Raw genomic sequence first — 27138 nt, forward strand, 5'->3', positions numbered from 1 at the left:
GGAGGCTCTGGAAAGGCTGTGGACCTTTTTGGTACCTGGCTTAAGGAGAGGTTGACTAGGAGATACATTTAATGTGGATATTGGGGGACAGACTTACGTGGTTTGCAGTCACTTCCGTGTCTAATTAGGCTATTTCTAGCCATCGTTGTGTGGGACTGGTTTCCAGGAATTCTCTACCATCCACTCTGCCAATTCACCCCAAATTTTTGACACGATGGTGCAGGGTCAGAGGTCATATCTCAATATGAATTTGCCCCATGGAATTCAGCACAGGATGCGTAGTGGAGAAAATAGTTCGAAATGTTGGAGTTAGAAGCTCATCTGTGGAACAAATATTATAGAACCAGGACAGGCAGTCAAGTAGTAAAAATACTTTTTTCAGAATTTTGTAATAATTGTAATTTTTGTTAGTGTGTACGTTTTTTGGTGATTTCTTTGAGCATTTAACAAATGTTTAATTTTGCATTTAATTTTATATTTTTACGTTGTATTCTTTTACATAAAAAAGACTCTCAACATTATATAAACTTCACACTTTACAGGCCCTAGACCTTCCCTAAATAAACCTATATCAGAATAAAGCTTTCATAGGCGCCGTGTAGGATTAAGCTAGCTACGAGTTATGTTTTACAATGACTTGCTGCTAATGTGTCTCCCTAAAATTTTCTTGGGTTAGGCTTTTTTGTAGACTTTCTAGAGAAAAATCAGGATGTTTACTATTAATAGGGCCCAAGATTTTAAAGCTTTTTAAAAAATATTTATTTTGAGAGAGAGACAGAGAGAGAATGCATGAATGAGTGGGGGAGGGGCAGAAAGAGAGGGAGGGAGAGAGGGAGAATCCCAAGCAGGCTTTGAGCTGTCAGTGCAAAGCCCAGTGTGGGGTTCCATCTGACGAACTATAAGATCATGACCTGAGCCAAAATCGAGAGTCAAATGCTTAACTGACTGCACTACCCAGGTGCCCCCAGGGACTAGTATTTTAAAAAGACAGTTCATTTTAATTTTTATTCACCATTACTACTCAGATACAGAGCTGGGTATTGTGCCCTGGAGGGCACAGCTAGCATCTCAGAATGGGTAGGTGGTGAGGGAGGAACTCATTTAAACAGAGAGTCATAATTGAACTTTGGCATTAATTCAAATCTTTTTTCCTTTCCAGTGTACAATGCTATATTTTGTTTCATTTTTCTTTTTTTTAAAGGTTATCAGTTTTTCTTTAAAGAGCAGAGCAATGTGATGGCAGAAGAAATATAGTGTAAATCATTCTATGATTTTTAGGGAAGGCTCTACTGTTGAATACCTTTATATTTTGGGAGCAAAGCTAATTTGAATTCCCTGAACTTATTTAGGCCTAAGTCACATGAAGTGTTTGGATTTTAAGATCTGAGTCATCCTAAGTGGCCATGGAGCTTTGTTCATGAACAAAGATGGCAGCACAGCTCTGTGAATTTTCAAAAAGGCATCTTCTGTAATCAGTCAGTGGTTAGAAGGCTGGCAGAGTTTTGTATTTTTCCAGGTGTTTCACCTTGCCTTTGGATTCAACTTGTGACCTCTATGTATTCCCAGAAATTTAGACCTTAGTTGCTGGTGACAGGGAGGAAAGTTATCTCTAGGATCTAAAGTAAAATTTTGGGGGCAGTATGTAAGACGTATTCTTTCCATGGCCTTGTGAGAACGATTCATGATAGCTCTGTGCCTTTCTATTTCTGTGCCACGTGTCCTGCTGTATTTTCTGTATGTTTTCTACTAAGTGCCATTCTGGGCAATCTCAGTGCAAGTATCTAGAATAGGTTATTAGGTCTTGTGTGACTCAAGTTACTTTTGATCCATCTTGTCCCTTCTTTCATTCATATTTGAGAACTAAATTTCTATTTAAAGAGGAGTGCTTCCCTTCTCGCTCCTGAGAAGTGAGAAGTGAAATGTTGACCTCGTATGTTACCTGGCCCTTCACAATTTCATCACATTTGTCAGATAATCTGCTTTTATTAGATCCAGTGAAAAACAACAACAACAACAACAACAACAACAAAACACATTTCAGGATAAAATTTGCCATTCATTTTTCTGTTTTTATTTTGTTACTATTTTCAATATTTATTTGAAATGCTTTTTTTTTAAAATAAGGTTTTCTTTAATTTTTATTTTGAGAGAGAGAGAATGAGTAGGGTAGGGGAGAAGAGAGAGGGAGAAAGAATTCCAAGCAGGCATCCCCTTGCCAGCACAGCTGGCAAAACTCCAGCTCACAAATCATGAGATCATGACCTGAGCCGAGATCATGACCTGAGCCGAGCTCAAGAGTCCGATGCTTAACTAACTAAGCCACCCAGGCTCCCTTCAATATTATTTTAAAAATAAGATCAACAAATCATAATTATTTGACAGTTCATTTTGAGAGTTAATCCACAAACTCCATTTTTTTTTTTTTTTTTTTTTTTACAATTATAAGGTTATTAGTTCAGGCAGTGGTCTCAAAACGTGATGTTAGATATAGTTCAGGTGGGAGTTATAATTATGATTAATTTTTTAACCGGTTCTTAAACCAGAGTAGCTATAGACAGAGAAAAAAAATAAAAAGGAGACCTTCCTGCGAGTTCTGTAGCATTTGTCTTGCACATTACCAAAAAGAGAATTCTTTAATCAAGTGAACACTAAGAAATACGTCAAGGGTTAGTTGGATTCACTATTTATTATTTCATTTGTTAATTCGTATGACACAGATTTATTGAATTCCAACTGTGTCCTGTGGACCCTGAGAGAGCAAGAATAAGAATTAACAAGCTCAGAACCTTTCTGGGTTGTATAAACACTGCTTGCAGAGAATTAGATCTCGGGTCCTGGGACTCAGTTCTTTGAAGTCATTGCAATGCTTTTTTTAGTGGAGGGACACACTTTGTTTGAAGGGATCCTATGCCTGCATCGGATGACATCACAGCTTTCTTAAGCAGCCGTAAAGACATCTAAAGCAAGGGCAAATCACATTAATGAGCTTTTTGTGGTGTCAAGAATGAAAATGAGGGCCTGGTGTTTTTCACCACGCCCCACCGCCGGGGTATATAAAGAAGGTTCGGAGCCTGGGGAATCCATCACACAGAGGAAACACATTCCCCTGCTCCCTGAGCCCTCCACCGCGGACACCATGCACTGCAACACCTTCTCCGGGGCCGTCTTCCCAGGGTGCTACTGGGGCAGCTGCGGCTACCCCCTGGGGTACAGCGTGGGCTGTGGCTACGGTAGCACCTACTCCCCCGTGGGCTACGGCTTCGGTTATGGCTACAACGGCTGTGGGGCCTTCGGCTTCAGAAGATACTGGCCATTTGATCTCTACTGATTTGCTGAAATTTGCCGAGGCGCTGAATCTTCTCTCCCAAGGCTGAGAGGCACCCCTCCACGTCCCTCCCCCTACCTCCGTCTTTAGTCCTCATTTGCCGCTCAACCTCCCAGGCGCTGCTTCTCGGGCCTAGCCCTGGAGTCCGGAGGGAAGAACAGGACCGAGCCGATGACGCCTCCAGCTGCCTTCCCTGCATGATGTTCTTTGAGACATTTTCAGAAACTTGATACCCAAACATGTATTTCTTCTGAATTTTTCACCACGCTCACAACTCTTGATGAAGTTGTGGGTGTGGGTGTGGAATTCTCAATAAACTTGTCTCAACCAGCATACTACTCACACCTGAGCCTAGTTTCCTTTCTTGGTGTGTGCACGTTTTCTGTTACACCGAGTGGGGGAGGGAAGTGGATTTATCTTTCTCCCGTGGGAAAGCGAATAATCCTTGATCTGGGTGTGATAAACAGTCCCAAGGGGCTGCTTGTGAGGAAAAGAAAAAAGCTTGTCTTAACCTTCCTTTAACTCTGACATCCACCTGCAATCTCTGAGCCAACAATGTACCATTCAGTGCTTGGGGTCTGTCATCTCCTGCCCCTCCTCAAGGAAACCCAACATGGTGGTGGTGGGGGCATGGGGTGGTAGGGTGGTGGGAGGTGGGGAGGTGGGGAGGGTGGAGGGGTGGGTGGAGGGATTTTCCACTTATGTCCCTATGAGTGCAAATGAAACCCACTCTGTTCCCTCTCCCAGGGACAAAAAAAAAAAAAAAGTAGCATAAAATACCTATTAAAAGATTCTGAGGCCTCATGTAATAGAATAGCTACAGGTTTATTTTAGGAGTCTGAGAGTCTTTTAGGGGCAGGAATAGTTCTCTCATAGCAAAATATCTATGGTGTTTATTTTACAGCTTGGAAACTCCAGGTTAGAAACAGTGATGGAAAGCTTCTTAATCTTTGTACACTCGATAGCAGGTAGTGAGTTTTACTCTTTAAAGATATGAGTGACTTCATAAACATGGGGGGGAAAAGTAACTCTAAAGAAGTGTTTCTGAAGATATATCAGCCTTCTTTTGTGTTCCTTTAGAGAAAAGAGCATTATTTCTTTTATAAGCCAAGTCAAAAAGGTCTCAATCCTCCTGTTGAAAGCATTTTATGGATAGTACAAATATTCTTGGTGACAGCAGGCTTTGCTTAACCCTGCTCTTTTCTTGAGTATCTGCACATATTGCCTATGATTCACCTTGTAGCCGAAAACATAAAGGCTATTTGGAGAAATTACTTTGAAAGAGAGTATTTTCTCCACCATATTTCATCCAACAGATATCTTTTTAACAAAATTCAAAAAGACATCTTGTTCAAGGATTTACCTAGTGGATTCTTTCCCAGTACACCATTGTGATAGTCAATACAATTTCCAGTTTGAAACTTTCTAGGAGCTGCGTATTAATTCATACTGGGAATTGCAATTTAAACATTCATGTTAGAATAGAATAGACAAAGAAAAGAGGGATTTCTCAGGAATCAGAGGGTCAGATAGAAGCTGGATGTCTATTCCACTGTTCTAGAGTGATGACTAAGTTACATAAAATTTGTGCTTGAAGAGACCTCAGAGAGCTATCTCACCCAGTGTTTCTGAAAATGTGGTATGTGGGAGAATCACCTGGGGAGTTGTCTGGGAGGATAAGTTATTATGACTCACCTACAGGAGTTCTGATGTGGTACATCTGAGGTGTGATCTAGAAACCTATTTTTTTTTCCAACTTAATTGAGGTATAATTGACGAATAAAAATTGTATAGATTTAAGGGGTACAGCAGAACGTTTTGAAGTGTGTATACATTGTGCAATGATTACCACAGTCAAGCTAATTAACATATTATTCACCTCATATACTTCTTATGATTCTTATTTCAGGTATATGAAAGGGTGTTCAACATTGGCAGCCATTATGGAAATACAAACCAAAGCACAATGAGTTAACATCTTATGTGTGTTAGAATGGCTATTATCAAAAAGATAAGAGATATGTTTGGTAAGGATGTGGAGAAAAGAGAACCCTTATACACTATGAGAATAGAAATTGGCTCAGCCACTATGGAAAACAATATGGAAATTTCTCAGAAAAATTAAAAGTAGATCTACCAGATGATCCAGCAATCCCTCTTCTGGGTATACACCCATAGAAAATGAAATCGTTATCTCAAAGAGATATCTATATTCCCATTTCATTGCAGCATGATTCATAGTAGCTAAGATATGATAACAGTATCCCTTCATGGAGAGGTGAATGGATAAAGAAAATGTGGTATATATACAATGGTATATTATTCAGCCTTAAAAAAGAAGGAAATCTTGCCATTTGCAACAACGTGGATGAGCCAGAAATCTAAAGATTCTAGGAGTACCCCAGGGATTCTAGCTCAGGTGGTCTGAGGACCACACCATAAGAAGCATTATTTTAGGCCATTACACATACACACACACACACACACACACACACTCTCTCTCTCACACTCTCTCTCTCGCATTTATCATCTATCAATCTATCTACTCATCCTCAGGTAAATAATTCTTACTAAAAGAAAAACATTTACATCACAAGCTAACAAAGAAAGGGAAAAATCTTATATATCCAAAGATATATGAGATATGCATTGAAGTACATCTGTGCTTGGTACCTTTCAATCGCAGTACTGGGGTATGGTGCCATACTCTGCCTAAAGGAAAAAATGTATTATTGGATAATTTTATAAATTCATATTTTCCTAAGTAATATGAAAATGTTCTACATCTCTTGATACTCAGCAATTTTTAACTGCAATTCACTTCTATTACCTATGGTTTTAAAAAATGTTTGTACTGGGGCATCTGAGTGACTCAGTCGGTTGAGCACCTGGCTTTGGCTCTGGTCATGATCTCACAGTTCATGAGTTCAAACCCTGCTCCAGGCTCCTCACTTTCTCTCCATTTCTCTCTCTGCATGTCATGAGATTCACTCTTTCTCTCTCTCTGCCTTTCATTCACTAGCACCCCCCATCCCCCCCCCCCAAAAAAAACCCAAAAAATGCTTATGCTCAGTCCTCCCTCTCCACCATCCTTTAGATGGGAAAATCTTCTCCAGGGTCTGGGAATTTATATTTAAACAAATACCCCTAAGTGATTTACCTTTGTGCCACCAATTTGGAACAATTAGAGGGTCCTTTATTATGGCTTTTTATTTCCCATTTCCTTGTCAGCTTCTTCTATTTGTCATTGATATTTATGTAGGATTCATAAAAATAAAAACTGAATAAATACATTTTACAGATAAAGTGAAAAGAGTAGGAAGATGCTACACCCCAGCTCAGCTGTGGTCTGTAGGGGGTATAGTTAGGTATTTGTTTCTAACTGTACATCAGTTTTAGTATTGAGCTGAGCCAAGTTTAGTGCCCTGCACATAGTAGAAACTCAATAAATATGACTGGATTATCCTACAAATTTCTTCAATGAACATGAAAAATATGTTAAATATCCATTTGCTAACATCTTGTAATTATTCTTTAATTCATAGCCATTTGTGGATGGGAAAGCTGATGATTGTGCATTTGACGCCCCAGGTCACACATGAAGAAAAGTATTCTTTTTCTTTCCCACCTTCTCATTAATCCTTTATTGCTCCCCATTATCTGAAAACTAAGTTATGTATATTTAAGATTTCCCTGCTGAATAGAGCCTGTAGATCTGAGAAAGGTGATTTGAATATTAAAGGCATCTTATCTACAGAAGAACCTTTCAGAGAAAGACGAGAGAGACTGAGAGAGAAATATTTTTCTTCACATTTTAAGATGGTTCAGAGTAATTCTTCCCAGAAGAAAGGGATGGCTAGAAGACATTTTGAAGTATTCCTTGAATTATGAGTCTGCGACTAAGCGTTAAGTGTTGCCAAAATTATATGGCATCACGCTCACCGGAATGCAGAGGGCAGTGCTATTTCTACTCTGCTTACCATTTTCTTAATGTCTTGTTTCCATAGCCAACCGATCTCCATTAAGGAAGGATGTCAAATGCTGCAAGTTTCTTTAACATTTTATTTTTTAGCATTTTCACATTCTATGTATCAAAAATATATTCTCAGGTCTTTCACTCACTCCCACCCCCAGGTTTCAGGCTTCCTGTCTACTCTCCTAAGTCCTCTGCTCTAATCGTTAAGCTCCCAGTTCTTTGATTACTCAGAAGTAACGATTCATTAGTTGTAGCTAAATATACGAATGATAATTTATATTTACCCATTTGGTTCACAGGAGAGGTTTAAAGCCCCAAAGGATTTTCTGAGGCTAACTTTGATAGATGTTATCTATCACTGTTATGTGATATCATCTTCAACCTTTCCCGAGTATTCTCTAAAGGCTATTTTGAAGGCATCTAATGTCTGCCCTCATCACATGGTTGGTAGGAAAATGCTCTCCAAATGTTACTCCTTATGTGACCACAATATTTGATTACACTATCCAATAAAAGTGTTGGCCATGAAGTTAGGACAATCAGGAACGTGAAGATGGTGAAGTCATAGTGAGTCTGGTGTACGTAGGAGGTCCTGTACAATATTTATATTGTTCTTGAGTGTGAGAAATGACCCAATGATTCTCCTTCTTTCCAATTTTTCTTTTGTCTGCATTTTCTTTGTCTTTTGTTCTATATCTTTGTCCTTGAGTTTTTCATTTCCTAGAGAATTGCAGGATTCTCTTCTATTTCCATAGATCATATTAAGGCAGGGCTAATTCCTAAGCAGATTTATGAGCAGTGTCTCAGAAAAAGGAGAGATCGCGAGAAGCCCCTTCTTAGTACAGAGAAATCTTACAGTCAAAATAAGTAATCACTTTCAGAGATCCACACTGGCCCTGCCTTCCAGACGGCCCCATAAAGGGCTTTCAGTCACTGTGGATGCGTAAGGAAGACTGTCAAATATGTTACAAGTCAGAGTTCTTTACTTACTGAAGATACAAAGGGAATGTAACTATAAAACACTGAAGCATAAATGGATGACACTGGTATTTGACAAATTATTTTAAAGTGACAATTTTTTTTCTCATCCAAAGAAAGTTTTGCCTGCTCTTTTGCTCAAAGCTTCGGGCACAAAAGCAAAACAGAAACTGGCAATCCTTCATACTCACATGGATGTGATTTTTAATTTCCCATAATTCTCCTCCAGCTAAAGGGTGGTCTTTCTCAGAGCCATCTAAAATGTGACAGCTGCTTCCCAGCAGACATCACAGTGTCACGGTTCAACTCATGGTTTTCTGATGACAAATGTGCAAGTAAATCATATTTAAAACCAACCAACCAACCAACCAACCAACCAACCATCCAACCTTGTGTGCTCTAGAATAGCATACCTACTTTTGAGCTAAATGTATGGTAAACATATTTTTCATCTCATTGATCTCTTATAACACTGAAAACTTTTAAAGTGGGTTTATTTGAGATTTCAAGTGAGGCCAACATTTTGAATATATTCTAATATGATTTTTCTGTCATTTCGATGATAAAAATAATTAGCAAAGAGAACTGATATTTAATATGCTTTTGGGCTTGTAGTAAGTCATTATGTCTCTTCACAACATCAGGAGGTTGGTTTTATTCCAGGTTCTATTTTCCTCATGAAGAAGCTGGAATTCAGAAAGTTCAAATGATGTGTTAATGTCTCAAGGCTGGAGAGAGACAGAGCATGGTTATAATCGGGCGTAGTTGATGTCAAGGCCTTGCTGCCTGCCTCCTCCTAACCAGAGTTGACTCCAATTTTATCCTGTGGAACCGTGTGCTCCATGAAGGGAACTTAACTGTTCACCACTGTGTCCCCAAAATAAAGCACAGCATTTGACTCATACTGAGTCTCTAATAAATAGATGTTATTTTTTTCAAATTAAACTAAAGAATCCCTAATCATGGCAATACTGTCCTTTGAAAGTCATTTGTTCAAATCTGAAAATGGTACTATTTGTGTGTGTGTGTGTGTGTGTGTGTGTGTGCGCGACATCCAAGAGAGATGTCATAAGTATGTGGACTCTGAGCCCAGAAACCCACTCCTGACATGCAGGAGAGGCCTGCGGAAGGGTCAGGGTCTACTGAGGGGAGGAAGAGATAACGTCATGTAGCAATTTCACTTCCTCTGGCTCTGTCCATGACATTCATTCAATGTATCTCTTAGAATTTTAGAGAAATCAAATATAAAGTATTTTTTAGTGAAATTCTTTTTTATACCTTTGTTAATTTTGAGAGAGAGAGAGAGAGAGTGAGAGTGCAAGCACAAGAAGGGAATGGGCAGACAGGGACAGGGAGAGAGGGAGAGAGACAGAATCCCAAGCAGGCTCCATGCTGTCGGTGCAGAGACCAACATGGAGCTCAAACTCAGGAACTCATGAACCTGAGATCAGGACCTGAGCCAAAATCAAGAGTCGGACGCCTGAGTGACTGAGCCCCCCAGGCTCCCCTCAGTACAATTCTTCATAAATGTAAAAATGATTTGATGCTCCATCTTAGAATGAGGGGATGTGAGTGAGCTATTCAAAGTTGCAAGGTCCAGGCAGAGAAGGCCAGTTAAGAAAGCAGGAAAGGGAAGGAAAAGAGGCGTAGTCATCTGACAAAGATTTTCTCCTTGGCCAAACTAGTCAGGCTCCTCTGAACCCTCCTTCAACGAGGCTCTGACTTTTGGTCTTCCATGCTTGTCCCTATGCTGTCAGATTCTAGTAAGAAACCTGCTATGTCGGTTAAGCCACCACCCCCTACTCTCAATATCTGATCATCCTCGTATTGGTCTCCTCATCCTCCACCATCTCTTAGAGGCCATCCTATCACCCTGGCCTGCCTTCAGCAAGAATCCTGTTAGATTGGTTTAGGCTGAACCCAATCCCCTTCCTTCTGACCCCCTGATACTTCCTTTCAGTAATTTTCCATCCACTGACTCCCACCCTGTTCCTTGGCTATAAATGCCCACTTTTTCCTTGTATCTGGAATTGAACCTAGCCTCACTCCACTATTACAAAATCCATACTACTCCACTGTAGTCACTCCTCTTGAATAAAGTCAGACTTCCAATCTTTAACAGGTGTCATGAATAGTTTTTTAAAACATGTCTCAGTTCTCTGTGTTCTTTATATGCTTTCAAATTTTGCTTTGGTAATTTATAACATCAAGAGGAACTTATTTTGTTACCTGAGTGCTATGCTATACTCTTCCTGGTCCATAAGGCTTAATTTATCTGTACTATTTTATATATACACAAACTCTTACTGTAATCCCTGTCCTACTGCGTCCACTCAACATTTTATAATTATGGCATTTAGCTGTATATATTTATGTTGATTGTAGGTTTATTTGTCTTCTCTTTGCTTCTAATTTGAAAGGTTTGTGAGATCTGCAAGCTGTTTAATATCTATACCTCAAATGCTGGTATAGAGTTTTATGAAGCATGAGGACATTCAGTAAATTCCTGTGGACTACAAATATAGTTTGGTGTTGCAGCCAGCATATTTTTTGTTGTTGAAAAGTCTGGTAATTGGAGGCGTAAATCTGGAGTCTGGTCTAACCCAAGACTTTGAAGACACAGCAGTAACTTCTCTTTACAGGGACAAAACCCATAAAGAAGAATCCCTTTTTGGCAGTTAGTCAAGCTCACACTTCTTTCAAAAATAATGAGGATCTCTTCTTTTTTTCAATGAGATCTAGGATTAATGAGAATGTTAATTCCCCTGATTTAAATAATGAGGGAGGTACCTTCTTCATCATAGCCTTCCACTTCGGTTATACAAGTCATATAGGAAGAAGGATCCCTTTACGTGTTGTAGCCATCAACCTTGCTACCTGATCAAATCCTTATCTTCTGGGCAATGAATGGTGACTTCCTCCCTGACAACATCAACCGGAGGGCTACTGGTGAAGTTGTGGGTATTGTCTGGGCCACAGTCTTGACTGTGTATATGGTAGCACCTTCTTACCTGTGGACTATGGCTTGGATTATGGCTCTAGACGTTACTGACCACTTGGTTATATTAGGCAACAGGAGTCTACTGGCTGACTGGCATGTCTGAGACCATGGAACTTCTGGGACATTTTGTTCTTTTGTTCCAGTCTCATTCCATCTTTCTTTGAGTCCCAAGATGCTGCTTGACCAAATGCAGTTTCTGCAATTCACTGGATCTGGTTCACTCCAAGACACATCGCCTTTACGTCTTTGAACTTTTCCAGAAGTGAATCATTTAGGTTTGTGATTCTTATTTGAAGTATGTCCTGCCCTAGCATATTTGCCAGTAGTTCTTCATCTTGAGGGCACTTCTGTTTTCTTAAAAACTTATCTGAGTCCACAGAGGACATGTGGTTTAAATATGCATTTTTGGTTTAAGTATATTTATGGTAGTCACATTTTCAGTTACATTGCACAAAAAAACAGCGTTTTAAATTCAGCAAAATGAAAATTGATTTTATATTTTATCAGGAGATATTAGCTCTAATGTCTGGGCTAATTCAAGTAGGGACTTGGTGATGTCCGGGTTAATTTGGTTTACATCTTAATATCCGAAGTCCAGTAATAAAATCAAACCGATTTAGTTTGGATCCCAAATAACACAAAATGGCTATCTACATTGAAGAATACATCACATACCAGCTCGATTTTAAATTAGTTTAAAAAATTAAATATATTAACATGTGTGGTTATGAACATATATTTCTCTGTCATACTATTTACTTTTATCTCATCTCTAGGACACGTTTCTCAATGTGTGGTTTCTGAACCAGCAGCATTGGCATTAACTGGGAACATTTTAGAAACACAAACTCTCAAGCCTTCTGTCTCTTTTCCTTCAAGATCTACAGACTCAGCACAATGCATTTTAACAAGCCATTTAAGAGATTCTGATGCATGCCACATTGGGGAAATACTTGCTCTAGAACTTTAACTGCATTGGTTTGCCAAGTTAACATAGAGTAATTTTAGTTAACCATTTTTAAGAGTTAGATTTGGAATATACAAAAGAAAACAATGATTTTACCATACATATACATTGTACCTTATGATTTTACTGTATATTCATGTACATTGTCTTCTTAGAGCTTCCCAAAACCTCAAAAGTTAGGAAAGGTTATCTACTCCCCACTAGGCTATTTATGGCTTTGGGTATGGATAGGGTGGCTTCTGGCTTCTTGACTACAAAAGATAATGGACATTTGACCTCTATTAATCAATTTCTGATCATGCGAACTATGTCACCATCTGCGTCCTCAGGAACTGAACCTGAAGCGATGTTTTATGGACAGCTTTCTAGAGGCTAAAATGCGAACTTCACGACCGTGCAAAGTAGAGTGATCATGAACTTCGTGGGCTGAACTTTAACTGAAGTCTTAATTTTTCCTGATAGAATGCTGCACCTTATTTTACATTCCCTCAGAGTATTTGATTTTCATTTTTCCCACTAAATTTTTGTTTCCCTAGTTTAATTGACTTCCTTATTCTAATAAATATACTTAACTTAGCCTATAAATGTGATTTTCAATTTTGTTCTTTTCTCTTGACTCTTTCTTTGTGGATGTGTTTTCCAACTACATTTTGCAATGAACACATTATTTTGCTATTCTAAGCATTCTCTCTACTAAGGGGGTATTGACTTAAGGAAAAAGTAGACAGTCCATGGTGAGTTTGTATAGAATCCTCTTGCCTTCCTCTTATTCATATTATACTCCCAAGTAAGAAATCTGTGGATTAAAATTAGCCCCTACCTTTCTAATCTCTAGTGTATTGTGTTCCTCAGTAAGGATTTGTAGTCTTTAAAGAATGCTCTTCAGTTTCCTGTTGTCTTTTATTCTGGCTCAGTGCTTACAATGTCAACTAGGAGAATCAATAGACAGAAACCATCTTGAAATTTACATCCTTTTTATGTCCATCATTTTCTGTCCTCAGTTTTCTTTTTAGTTAGGTGGCTGATTTCCTGAGTCTGTTATATGAGTTTAATGGTTAAAACATTGCTAACAAAAGGACAAAATTATGAATGAAAGTAAATTCCAATGATGTTAAGGCAGTATTTGTCTCACGCAATAGGCTAAGAAAAGGTTATTCTCTTGAGCGTTCTCAATTGACTGCGTGAAGGAAGATGAGAAATACATTTTAAACTCCTTTAAATACAAAAGGTCAAGAAAGGTGAACTTTATTACAGCAAATTCTATTTCATATTCTGGTTTATTTCTGAATCACCAAAGTTGACCTCTTTAAAAATGGATGTGGAAGACAACTGGCAGAAAAATTCACGGCTTTAGGGGATCAAACCCGAGCAAAACGAAATCCCCAGAATAATACTTGTGTCCCTCTGGGTCGCAAACATTGTGCACTCACGCTCTTGCATTGAATTAGCTATTGATGCTAAATAATCTTTTAAAAAAAATTTGTCATCGTTAGTATTAAATATCACTTTAAGAATACTTTCATAATTACCTTTATAATGAGTTTCTATTTCTTATAATCCCCTTCAATACCAGCCTGTGTGGCAACATCAAAGCAAAATCTAGTATGAGGCATTTGCGTAAGTAGTAAAAACAGTGTAATATAGATTTAAAGCTCTATGAAAAATGTAACTTTATCTAAATAAAATCTAGAACATCTAAGTGAAAAGAAGATTTTTATGCTTTTAGGGAAATTCTCTATCAAGCTAGATTTTAAGGTCTTTTTAAAAATTAAAATCAGCAGATAGTAAAATTGTGTACATGTTTTAAAACATGCATAAACCTGTGTAATCATCAGGACAATTGGGATATAGAACGTTCTATCACCTCAAAAAATTCTGTCACACTGAAGTGGTTTTAATCATACTCTCTTCCCTAATTCTTGACAACCATTGATCTATTCCCTGTCACTATAGTTTTGTCTTTTTGACAAGGTCATATACAGGCAATTATACAGCATATAACCTTTGAAACAAACTTCTTTAGGCAAGTCCTATATGGGGTTTTCTAAACTCCTTGCATCTGTCTTTGGCTAAGAATAGGCAAAGCGCAGAGTTCCTTTCAGAATTTGGGGTAAGCCTGAACTTCCAGGTTGACTGTCCAGCCACTGAAGGAGAAGAAATTTGGGGATAGAGAACCTGGCAGCTTCTGTAAGCCTGTTACCAACTTTGACAGACATGTAACATACACGAAATTTATTTTACAATAACCTGGATTCTGTGGTTTTCGAATCTGAGCACGAGTACACATTCTAGCCAGGCTGTTAAAGGATGCACACTTTGGAGCTCTGCCTCCATAGATTCTGGTTCAGTAGTCCGGAGGTGCAGTCTATTTATCTGCATGTTTAACCAGCATCAAATGATTATGAAGCAGGTTTTGTCAGAATTACCTTTTAAGAAACACTAATCTAGATAAAGGAATCGACACGTTCACCACATTTTTTTCAGGGGCGCCAAATTAAGCGTTACTGCCAACCCTTGAAGTGAAGGAATGGATCGCAAAGGCGACCCAAAGAAAGTGAAGTGCAAACAGGAAAGTTGGCCATCAAGGCGCAAGAGCAGGGCAGTGCCAGGGAGACAGGGAGAAATCTTGGCTCAGGAAATTACTACGGAAACCAAACAAGTCATATACCAGGAATGAATCAGCAGTGAAATGTGTAATTAGAAAAGAACCTGATACGAATGTGAGTTAATAGAAGCAGGACGTGTAGGAGGTGCTAATGAATCCTTCTGCGATATGGCTCGATCCAGACCCGTATTGGAATACTGATCCTGTTTTATCTTCTGAATGTCATTAAGAATGTAGGAAATTGAGGAAGAATCTGGAGAAAAGCATTGCAAATTACAAAGGGAAAGGGATTGAGCCCCATAGGAAAGATGAGAAGACTATGGGTTGCAATTTGCTTTCATAAAAAAAATAAATAATATTCTGTTTTTTAATGAATAATTGTTCATTGCAAACCATACGGAAAAAAAAAAGAACATAAACATCGTCCATTAATTAGGAGTAACTAATATTATCTCCTCAGTGACTGGAAACAAAATAATTTTTTAAATCTCTTTTATAGTGTTATTATTTTGAACACTGTCCCATGTAATTAAAAATTATTTGAAAACATGATTTCAAAATGACTGCATATTTCTCTACATAGATACAGCATATTTAATTTATTTAATCTCAGTTTACATATATTGGGTCTTTTCAAACACTCACTGCTTGCAATAGTGTTTTAATCAACATCACTAAGTAATCATTATTCCCATTATAATTATTTCATTTAGACTCCAATTACAGCCAACACACTATATCAAAGATCAGAAATATTTTTAGGGTTCAGGACACATGTTATTGTCTACTGCTAGGCTGTTGCAGTGAAAATAAATTCCTTATTCCTTACTATGTCCTATAGGACCCTAAAGAGAACTTTCCTGAAGCCCCTAACTCAATTCCTCTGTTTATAGGAGTTACCGCTAGTTAAAATTATCTTCTGTAATTATTCATTAACTATAAAAATGATCAAAGTATTCCATGGATGTTTCAAAAGAAACTTGTACAAAAAAACAGGTAGCAAAAATGTAACTTTATGTAGGATCTACCCCTTCCTACCTTCTATTTCTTCTACCGGGCGACAACCATCTTCAGACACTCGAGACACCTTTTTTCCACACTTAGTCATTTCTTCCTAATAATTTTATTCTGCATTTTTTGTTTTCTCAGTTTTACACGTGATTTATTAGCTTCCTATTATTTTTTTTTTAATTTTTTTTTCAACGTTTATTTTTTATTTTTGGGACAGAGAGAGACAGAGCATGAACGGGGGAGGGCAGAGAGAGAGGGAGACACAGAATCGGAAACAGGCTCCAGGCTCTGAGCCATCAGCCCAGAGCCCGACGCGGGGCTCGAGCTCACGGAGCGCGAGATCGTGACCTGGCTGAAGTCGGACGCTTAACCGACTGCGCCACCCAGGCGCCCCTATTAGCTTCCTATTATGTGAGATGAGGATTTATTTGTTTTATGTGTACCTCACCCAGGACACACACATTTCTCCCCTCTCTACCTTCCCAGAAGGTTATATCACACTAGCATTGACGCTAGCCTGACCACTTTACAATTTCTTTTAATGTTTTTATTTTTGAGAGAGAGACAGAGCACGAGCAGAGGGGCAGAGAGACAGGGAGAGACCGAATCCAAAGCAGGCTCCAGGCTCTGAGCTGTCAGCACAGAGCCTGATGTGGAGCTCGAACTCGAGAACTGCTGGATCATGACCTGAGCGGAAGCAAAATGACTGAGCCACCCACGTGCCCTTATACTAGCCTGACTACTTAAACATTTACCCCAAGTCTGTGGTGTGTTGGAACAGTGTTTCCTCTCCAGGAATTAATGAACTGCCTACATTCACCACCACCAAGCCCTCCAATCTCTTCGACAGAACTGTAAAATTCCTCATAACAGCTTTGCACACATCAGGAAATCCATCAGTTCCTTCTTCCCCTCTAGAAGTATTTCTCTTGTAGCCCTGTTCTGCTGTCTCTCTGATCTGGACTGCCGCCCTCTGGGTGAGCCTCGTAACTCAAATTCTCTTACTCCCTCCCCAGCCCTTTCACATCACTCATTGCCTGGATTTGCATTTAGATCTCTGGGGTCTGGCAGAATATATCCTGGAGCAGTTTTCCGGGCAGGTGGGTCTTTAGGTAAGCTTTCTGAGATCCTGAATGTCTGAAAATATTTTATTTTATTGTGTTTTTTTAAAGTTTATTTATTTTTGAGAGAGAGGGAAAGAGAGAGAGAGCAAGAGCACGCAAGCAGGGAAGGGGCAGAGAGAGGCATGGGGACCCAAGATCTGAAGCAGGCTTTGCACTGACAGCACAGAGCCCGATGCGGGGCTCAAACTCACAAACCGGAGGCCATAACCTGAGCTGAAGTTGGATACCTAACCCACTGAGCCACCCAGGTGCCCCTGAAAATATTTTATTTTACTGTGATAGTTGGTTTGCAAATGGACCGGTTTGCTAGGTTAGAAATAGTTTTCTTCCAATTTACTGAAAACATTGCTTCAATTTTATTTTGGTTTTCAATTTTGCTTTTGAGGTATCTAAATGTGCCACTTCGGCATATTGATTATTTTAAATAAAAGATAAGAAGCAACTTGTGCCATTTCAGATCCTCTGTCTACCTGAAAGCAGGAAATAAATGTCCCATGTGAAAGGCATGCTCCCTACACCAGGAGGTAAAGAGATATCCTTATCGCTAAATATAGGAAATTTAAAGCTGAGAAAGCTGTATAAACAATGTTTGTTACTTTTTACTAATTTACTACCGCAGCTCAAATTCTGTTTAGAATTCCTTACCTATTGAAGGTCCCAAAATCAAGTTTTCTTTGTCCTGTCAAGTCCTCACAGATTTATTGTCATATTGTCTAGAAAGTTTTATACTGCCTGCCTTGGTCATTTCTTTGAATCTCAACTTCGTTATTGGGCTTCTGTGTGCGCGTAATTAAACTTCGGTGCTTTTCTACTGTTAATCTGTCTCGTGTCAAGTTAATTCTTCATCCAGCTAGAAGAAACTTGGACACAGGAAAATTTCTCCCTTTCCTTCTTCCCTCCTCTCTGTGAAAGCTTTCAAGATTCTCTTCTTATAGGCACTGGCCTGGAAATAATTTTTAAGATACATTTTACTACCAGGTAGATCACGAAGGACAGATTCCTGTGACTTTTGTTCTTTTAGAATATCACATTTATGAATGTATTTGTGTTCTTTTTTACATGCTGGGTTTCTTTTGATATTCAGTCTTTCTCCTTCCTTCCTTCCTTCCTTCCTTCCTTCCTTCCTTCCTTCCTTCCTCCCTCCCTTTTTCTTTCTTTCTTTCTTTCTTTCTTTCTTTCTTTCTTTCTTTCTTTCTTTCTTTCTCCCTCTTTTTCTTTCTTTCTCTTTCTTTCTTTCTTTCTTTCTTTCTTTCTTTCTTTCTTTCTTTCTTTCTTTAATTCTGTTTCTCTGAGAAGATTTTTGCCACTTCTCATGACCCATGTCACAACTCAATTAAAGTGAAAAAAAGAAACTATACAGTCATCAATAGTCTGAGAAGAGAAGGTGATAAAATGTCAGTGATCTTTCCTATAAATGGACTGGTCAGTCCAGCTAAACACTGTTTTGTCAGTCAACAAAATTGTGCAGTCAACACTCAGGCCACCATGACTTCCAGGTTAAACACAACTCCATTGGGAGTGAGCAGCAGTGAACCCTGACAAGGGGCAGTATTGGGCACCCTAGCAAAGAAGTATTAGTGACCATATTGAGGAAGATCATATTCTGACACTTGCCAAGGTGAAGGTTCTTACAATCTTGTGTTCCGGTATCCTGGATAAGTCCCGTCTTTAAGGTTTATCTAATCCTGTCAATCCTGCGTATAATTCTGACCTTTTTCACAGCCCCTACTACCCTGTCATGTGCCTGGGTTTCTAGCATATGATTTTTGTTCATGGATGTTATGTGAAACATTACCATGGGCTCTAATTTTGCCTTGCAAGTAAAATGACTTTCCATTTTTACTGAAATCTGTCTAGCAATTTCTATTTACCTTCTAAACTTCTATTTGTGAGAGCAAAATAGTTCACCTTATGTTCGCACAGCAATTCAGACTATTTCATTGATTGTGCCAGCACTTTAGTGATTTTTATGGGAATATATCAGCACTTTGTGGTTCCCAACATAATATTAAAACAAATAGAAAAGTAGAACTCTGGAGCCAGGATGGAATTTCTGTAGGTGTCAAGGTCTAATCCAGAGACCTATTGAATAGATAAGGTTTGTTTATATTGCTTTACTCTTATGATGACAAATCAAAATGTAGATTAGGCTTCATTTTCGAATGTGCTACTTGAGCAGGATCTCAGTGTCTCTACTTGGGCTCTCTTAATTCAGGGGCCAGCAGCTATTAAGTTTAATGTGATCCCCATTGAGCACAGGTATTCATTAAAACACTGCAACGCCCTGAAAAGCAAGTGAGGCCATTTGTCACCTGGGTGCTTGTTAAGAGGAATGGCACACCATGGCAACAGGTCCATAGTGTTAGCTAATGTTGGCATCTCTGGATAATATGTGTGGGCAATTGCTACATTTTGGAAATGTCCAGCTTTCTAGTGGGAGTCCCAGCAGCATCCAAAGCCCTGTGTTGGGAAAGGCAACATCCTAATTAAGTGAGGTTTGTTCAGAGACCCTCAGTTTCTGGAGAAGGTCCACCTAGGGCTTTGAGAGGGGATAAGATTTTCATAGAGGACGAAGAGATTTCAGTGCTTTTGAGTAAAATAGACACAGCCTGGATTTAGAGCTTTAGATCTGGGGTCAAAAATGGAAGACTTTCATTTCTTAGTGTAGATTATAAGTTGAGGTCGGTTTGGGGAATTACGACTTAACCTCAACGCATATTTAAGTGTCTTTAATGAGTATAATGAATATAACGTCACATCTTATATAAGAGGACAATAGATTAATGAGGTTTATTATTTTCTTTAAGTCCGTTAATAGGATATGAGTCAAGAATTTACTTGCAGTATCCCACCCTCTGCTAGGTAGATATAAATGGACATGTGGATCATGGAGATTGGGCTAGACTAGATATCTACTCCTGGATATCAGAAGATGTCCTTAATTCTAATATGTCATATTATAGCAACTACTGTTCTGGCTGGTCCCTGCCCCCACCCTCCAGGCTTTTCTGGAAGTTGTGACTCTGGATATGGTGTCTTTGGAGACTTGGTTTATGACTGGGGCTCCAGCTATGGGTATAGTTATGGCTACAAATATTTCCAATGACTGGGGTATAGATGTGGATATGGCTCTGCTGTTGGCTGGGGATATAGAAGCCTAGCTTGCTGTGGAAGATATGGGTCAACTGGACTCTACCACTTTTTGACTGGGGACTTTCACAACTTGATCACCATGACCTGTCATCTCATCTGCCTGCTCAGCTCACACCTCAGCACCAGTTCCTGTATTATTTTTGGTAACTAATTTCCCTGTTCTTTGTTGTTCTTGGGAATCCAAATGCAAGTGTTGAACTGACCTTTTGCTTCAAGGTGCATTGACTGGGATACATTTTATTGAAGTTCTTCAGATACTCTCCATTGAAAGGTCCATTTTCCTCTTGATGGAATGTTGTGCTCAGGCCATGGAACTTGTAGTTCACTTTCGTTCAAGTTAGGGCTTCTGTTTCTATGCTGATTTTTCTAAGTATAGTTGCCTTCTCAAAGAAAGCCAACCTCAAAATAAGTGCTTTATTCATTGTCTTGCTGAGAACCACAGCCCAGGAGGCAGGATTTCAGATTGCCCTGAAGAACTTCTCCAAAGGTCCTTATCTACCAGGGTGTGGGGATTATATATGCAAAAAGGGGAAGGGGTAGATTTGCTTGCAAGCAATTCTCCAAATACTCGGCACCATATAAGGTATACGTTTTTATAGTGGTAAAAATTAAGGCTTACTGATTTCCACATAGACACATGAAAGACCCTTAGGTCATCTTAATACATGATGTTTCTATCATATCTGATTGTTAAGAAATATTGCTTGAACGCCTCTGCTTAACTGGTTTTCCAGTTCTTCCTGCTTTTGATGATCTCCTTGAGGTCACTGACATCAGTCCCCTACTGAAGCTTTACTGCATGCTCTTTACCTAAGGTAGCCATTGCTGATTCTTTCTGATTTTGGGGGGATCAGTTTTGTATCATTGTTGCATATATATATATATATATATATATATATATATAATTTTTAATTCTGCTTCAGTTTGGGTCCTGCGTCTGTGTGCTTGATCCCTGAATACTTTCTCCACTGATTTTGTGTATTTCTTTCCTAAACTTGCCCTCAGTTTAATTTGTTTATGATTTTGAATTTTCAGATGTTCATATTTGGGTAGATTTTTTTTTTTTTCTGTTCTGAAAAGCTGCTCAGATATATGTCTAGATTTTGGGCTTTCTTTTAGGACTGCGATTCTCTCAAGGTCCTCTCTATTTTATCACTATTAAAACAGGAAAGTATTTTAACCTACATCCTGTGGAACAAAAATCCAGCTGAGTAAATTTGAAGATCTAATTGGTTTTATTAAACAATTCATGAGTCGGGCAGCATCCTATCTGGCAAGTAGAGGGGATCTCTGAAGAGTTGTACAAAATAGAAGATGTTTTTTTTTTGTTTAATTTTTTTTTCAACATTTATTTATTTTTTGGGACAGAGAGAGACAGAGCATGAACGGGGGAGGGTCAGAGAGAGAGGGAGACACAGAATCGGAAACAGGCTCCAGGCTCTGAGCCATCAGCCCAGAGCCCGATGCGGGGCTCACGGACCGCGAGATCGTGACCTGGCTGAAGTCAGACGCTTAACCGCTGCGCCACCCAGGCGCCCCTAGAAGATGTTTATAGGAAGGAGGGTGGGGCAAGAGAGTTATTAGCAAAAGAACAGAGAATTGTTTCAGGTAAGATCACCTTCTCTTAGGGGGAAGGGTAGGGGATCTTATTGGGTAGATTACTTAATCATCCTTTATTTAGATGATGGAGAGTCCACTGGACAGATTACCCTCACTGATGCTGATCAGAAAATTCCTGACTGACTGGTTAGGACTACATTTCTGTGAGAGGTTGAAACTGTAGTTAGGTTAAGGTCTTAAGCCCTGGATCTGGTGAGTTGGCCTAAGAGATACCATTTTGGGCCTGTGGTTTCCTGTTTAACAGTGGTACCAAAGATGTACAAAGAGGAGCATTCTTGTATCCTGAAATCATGTAAAATCTCCTTTGGAACCAGAGCTTAAATATCACCTAAGAAATTCTCCGGAGAACTGAACATTTTTTTGTGTATACTGGAATATTCTTTTTTTTTTATTTTTTTAATTTTTTTTTAAACGTTTATTTATTTTTGAGACAGAGAGAGACAGAGCATGAAACGGGGGGAGGGTCAGAGAGAGAGGGAGACACAGAACCTGAAACAGGCTCCAGGCTCTGAGCTGTCAGCACAGAGCCCAACGCGGGGCTCGAACTCACGGACCGTGAGATCAAGACCTGAGCCGAAGTCGGATGCTTAACCGACCAAGCCACCCAGGCGCCCCTGGAATATTCTTAATTTTCAGTTAATATCAGTAAAAGATTGATTATTCATCTTCTGTTTTTTTTTTTTTAATTTGTTTTAAGGGTTGAATACCCAGAGGAATAAATGAATAACAAATACTTGCTCCTACAGTGCAGCGTCAATGGACTCTGAATAGCAGCCAGATAATTGATCATTTCAGACTATATTTTCTGAGTTGATCCTGAGTGTTTCTAGATGACATAATTGATTAAGGGAAGATCCCTGTACATTCATAGGACAAGATAGTATCTATTATATAAAGGCCTTTTAGTCATTCCTGTTAATTTTGGGGGGGTGTGGGGGACAATAATATTTCTAAAACTTGCGGTATTCATGTGGTATTAATTAACCCTCATGAGAAAAGCACAATATACGGAACAATCTTTATGTTATCATCTTTAGTTTGTCAGGTTGTTGACACGGGTTATTTTGCAAAAAAGAGTATGTGTGAGAGGGTGGAATTCATCCTGGCAGAAAGATGTAGTATGTTCTAGATTGTACTTTGGGAACATGTTATCTTGCATGCACACTTAAGCAGATACTATGTTTTAAGATGAAAAGTAACAGAAAAAGGAAGAAAATGTACATACAGAATAAATGTAACATTTGCCTTGGCTTCACCTTCTGGAAATCTGAATGGCTCAATGTTCATTCTAACGTTACTCTCGGCGTCTCCGAACTTACCATCTTTCCTGATCCTCTGGTGGCTCCAATGGTGTGAAAGTGTTGGTTATCCTGGCAAGGCCTGTCATTGGGATTTTAGTTATTGTCTAAATATTTACTTTCAGCTATAAGCAAGCAGTCTAGAGGTAAGTTGAGCTGCTCTTGTTTTTGTATATTGAAATGCTATCTGCTAATTGAGGCATTCATGATTTCCAGAGAAGGGATGTTGTAGCAATTAGCAAGGACAGTGAAAGCTGTTGATTTTTGTATCAAAACTGTGAAGAACTGATAAGCGTCTGAATAAAGAGAGAAATGCATGGATAACCAATCCAAATATTATGACAGTGTATGCTATCTAGATCAATGTTTGTCAAACTCCCACGGGGGCCGGCTATACTGTGATTTTAAGAGTTTAAAAAAAAAAAAGAAATACAGGCCCAGGGTGGAGTCACTGGCCCCCAGGACCGCAAACGGAGATTTAATTGCAATTTCAACTTCTCCCAGGAATAGAATTTTAAACCAGTCTGGAATTTCTTGGTCACCACCAGGGAGGTACACTGCCTGATGAGACCTCCTACCTTTCCCTGAGGGAAGGTAACCTCGCCTGAGATAATCCTTTCTTTTCTTTTGCTGTAAACCTTCTTATCCCACCCAGTTTCTGCTTATAGAATCCTTCCATTTTTGTCCAGCTCCTTAGAGCTCCTTCCTGTTTGGCAGGTGGGAGGCTGTCTGATTCACGAATTGGTGAATAAAGCCAATTACATCTTTCAATTTTACTCAGTTGAATTTTGTTTTTTTAACATAATAAATACAGATTTGGTTTTCATCTTCATTTCTGGCATGAAGCTCCTAAAACCTTTGAAATCTCCTAAGTGAGGAAGGAACAAAGGTGCCTTTTGTTGAAGAGGTGATTTTCAGACCCCACCTTAGGCTAGGGGCTGGTTGCCAGCCCCCCCCCCCCCCCATCTGATAAGGGGTTGGAACTTTCAGCCCCACCCCTTCACCTCAGGGAGGGGAAAGGAGCTGGAGGTTGAATGAATCCCAGCAGCCAGTGATTTAATCAATTGTGCCTCTATATGAAGCCTCCATAAAAACCCAGAAAGATGAGATGTCCCCATCGCGGTGAACACATGGAGATTTGGGGAGAGTGGAGCGCCACAAGGTTCCACATCCTTTCCGCTTTCTTTGCCCTGTACATCTCTCCCACCTGGCTGTTGCTGAATTCTATCCTTTTGTAATAAACTGGTAATCTAGTAAGTACAAGATTTCTTTTGAGTTTTGCCAGCTGTTCTAGTAAATTAAATGAGCCCACAAAAGGGGTTGTTGGGACCTCTAATTTATAACCAGTCGTTCAGAAGTAAGGTTAACATCCTGGGCTTGAGACTGGCATCTGAAATGGCAGTGGAGAGGGTGGGCAGTTTTACAGGACTGAGCCCTTCACCTGTGGGGTCTGACACTATCTTCAGGCACACAGTGTCAGAATTGTGTTACATTGTAGCACACCCAGCTGATGTCTGGAGAATTGCTTGATTGTTTTGGGGGCATCTCAGGAATAGACACACATTGGAATTGGATGTGGTTACTGAAGAGGGAACCAAAGGCAAGCTGAGGACAAAGCACAGCTGACCGCCCCCTCCCCCCCAGGTGGGATATGTGTGACATTCCTGAGACATGCCTCTGGCACTCCTTGCTGCCCAAGAACAAAGGAAAGGAAAGAACACAAAGGGTTAACTGGTAGAGATCACAGTCCTGCAGGATGTGAGTCTCCATCAGTTTACAAATGTCTTAGTAAATTGCAAGAACAAGGCAATCTTATCAATAGCCTAACCTCCAGAAACCTATAGACTCAGTTTCCTGGAGCCCCAACATCACCCTCCCCTCCATAGTGATGTAGGGAACAAAGGCAAGAAGAAAATGTAGATAAAATTAAATTTCTTTATAACTTGCAGCCCACTGACAAATACTTTAGGCAAACACAGGGTATAACATTCCTCCCGGAACTCCCTACAGTCTTAAGGTTAAGGCTTTGCTAGAGGGAAGAATAACTTCAGCTCAACAATAGCCAAGGCCTCCAGTGTCTTACGAGTCTTCTTTAGCATATGAGAGTCCTTTTGGAAATCTCCTTTCCTTACCCCTCCCCCCGCAACTCCATAGTATATACTCAGTCACTCCTTGCCCCAGTGTGTCTCTTTCTGCCCATGGCTCCTGTCCCCTGTGCTTTAATAAAATTACCTTTTTGTACAAAAGGCATCTCAAGAATTCTTTCTTGGCCGTCAGCTCCAGACCTCCATCGTTACTTGAAAATTGCATCAGGTTCACTAAATTAGAACTCAAAGTGCAGGTTGTTGTTAAAAATCAGATTCTAATTCAGTGGGTCTAGATTGGGGCCTGACAATCCTTTAAGTCAGCTGCTGGGAAATGCCAGTGTTGGCCACAGGATCTAGATAACTTTAGGATGAATACAGTGTGCCTTTTGAGCCAACAAATATTTTCCAAAATTTAAATATTGGTATACAGTGATGGGGAAATGTTGGGGTTCAGAGTTAACAGCCAAGAAAGAATTCTTGAGAAAAAGGTGGTTTTATTAAAGCACGGTGGGGGACGGGACCCGTGGGCAGAAAGAACTAGGCTGGGGTTGTGACAGGTGACTGATTATAGGCAGTCAAGTTGGGAGGGGGTTAGAGATGGAAAAACTTCCAAGGTATTTTGGAAACAAGGTTTCCAGGACCCTGAGGGGGCTAGCTATTGTTAGGAAAAGGTCATTTATTACCTTTAGTAAAAATTTAATCATGAGACCTCTCAGATGTCTATCAGTGGGCCGCAAGCTTGGAAGATGATTGCTAACATATTTTGGGGAGTAGGGATAAAGGAAGTTTCCAAAGGAATTTCTGTAAGTTTAAAGTAGACTCAGAGGATCCTGAGGGGTTGGGCTAAGATTGTCTTTTGCCCTTAGGAAAAGCTGAGCTCCCAGAGGGTCAATTTGCCTGTTTTAAGGACTTGTCAATGAGCTGTAGGCAGTAAGGAAATTAAAAATTTTTTTTTTTGCCTTTGTTTCCCACATCATAAGGCAAAAAAAAAAAAAAAAAAAAGTTTGGTTTATATATTTTAATCTTTGTAGAATTGTTTATGTTCTAGCCTACAGAATACTAAATCACAGCTTTTAATTTTGATTATTCATTTCAATTAGATACGAGTATTTCAAGGAAAATTCTACATGAGATTTCCCTACATCTTCTGAGAATGAAGTATAATTGAAATGTTAAAATATTAAAATTCAGTATCAGCAAATGATTTAGGGAAAAAAAACCCAAAATGCATTTTCCTTTCACTGTAAGAGTTTCACAACAACAGACCTTAGAAAAATACTTAAGAATAATACTGCCTTTGGGGCGCCTGGGTGGTTCAGTCGGTTGAGCCCCCAGCTTTGGCTCAGGTCCATGAGTTTGTGCCCCGCGTCGAGCTCTGTGCTGACAGCTCAGAGCCTGGAACCTGCTTTGGATTCTGTGTCTCCCTTGCTCTCTGCCCCTCCCCCACTCATGCTCTGTCTCAGAAATAAATAAACATTAAAAAAAATTAAAGAAAAAAAGAATGATACTGCCTTATAATTTTGACTTTATAAAAAATGTATGTTGAAATTAGTGCTATGGAATCTTAGGCTGAATAATATTTTTGGGAAAAAAATATTTTTGAGATTTTCCCAAGGTATATATTTTCTTCCAGAGAATATTTATATTAATTTTAACTTAAAGTTTCCCCCCTGTGTTATGTTCTTCTGTTCCGCCAAAGGGTTAATGATGTAATTAATGTGCAGTTTCTGTGTCTTGCATATTAGACATTTGGACATAAAAAATGAAAAATCTTTTTTAAGGTTGATAATAGATCATATCAATGATGAAACCCACCACGAATCTACTTTACTCTTCTGCTGAAAGACTTCTGGGACTCACACGGTGAACAATATTGTAAATCAGGTGGAAAAAATACATTTGTAGAAAAAAAATCCATAAAGAAAAGTGATTACAATTGCCAGTGACAATGGGAAAAATACAGAGAAGGCTCTGAGTGATTTAGTAATTATGT

General features: G+C 39.3%; 1 protein-coding gene and 1 long non-coding RNA gene across 2 annotated transcripts in view; both read left to right on the top strand.

The window, feature by feature from the left end:
• Positions 1–3069: 3069 nt before the first annotated feature.
• KRTAP8-1 (keratin associated protein 8-1) lies at positions 3070–3667 on the top strand. Its single transcript, XM_003991482.6, has one exon. The coding sequence runs from the start codon at positions 3137–3139 to the stop codon at positions 3326–3328; it is 192 nt and encodes a 63-aa protein (XP_003991531.1). The 5' UTR covers positions 3070–3136; the 3' UTR covers positions 3329–3667.
• Positions 3668–21640: 17973 nt separating this feature from the next.
• LOC123379878 overlaps positions 21641–27138 on the top strand; it is a 35093-nt gene continuing 29595 nt past the window's right edge. The window contains exon 1 of the long non-coding RNA XR_006584848.1: positions 21641–21748. This is a non-coding gene — a long non-coding RNA (uncharacterized LOC123379878). The remainder of the gene's footprint in view (positions 21749–27138) is intronic.

This window comes from Felis catus, chromosome C2 (genome assembly GCF_018350175.1).
Source record: "Felis catus isolate Fca126 chromosome C2, F.catus_Fca126_mat1.0, whole genome shotgun sequence".
Taxonomy (NCBI): Eukaryota; Metazoa; Chordata; class Mammalia; order Carnivora; family Felidae; genus Felis; species Felis catus.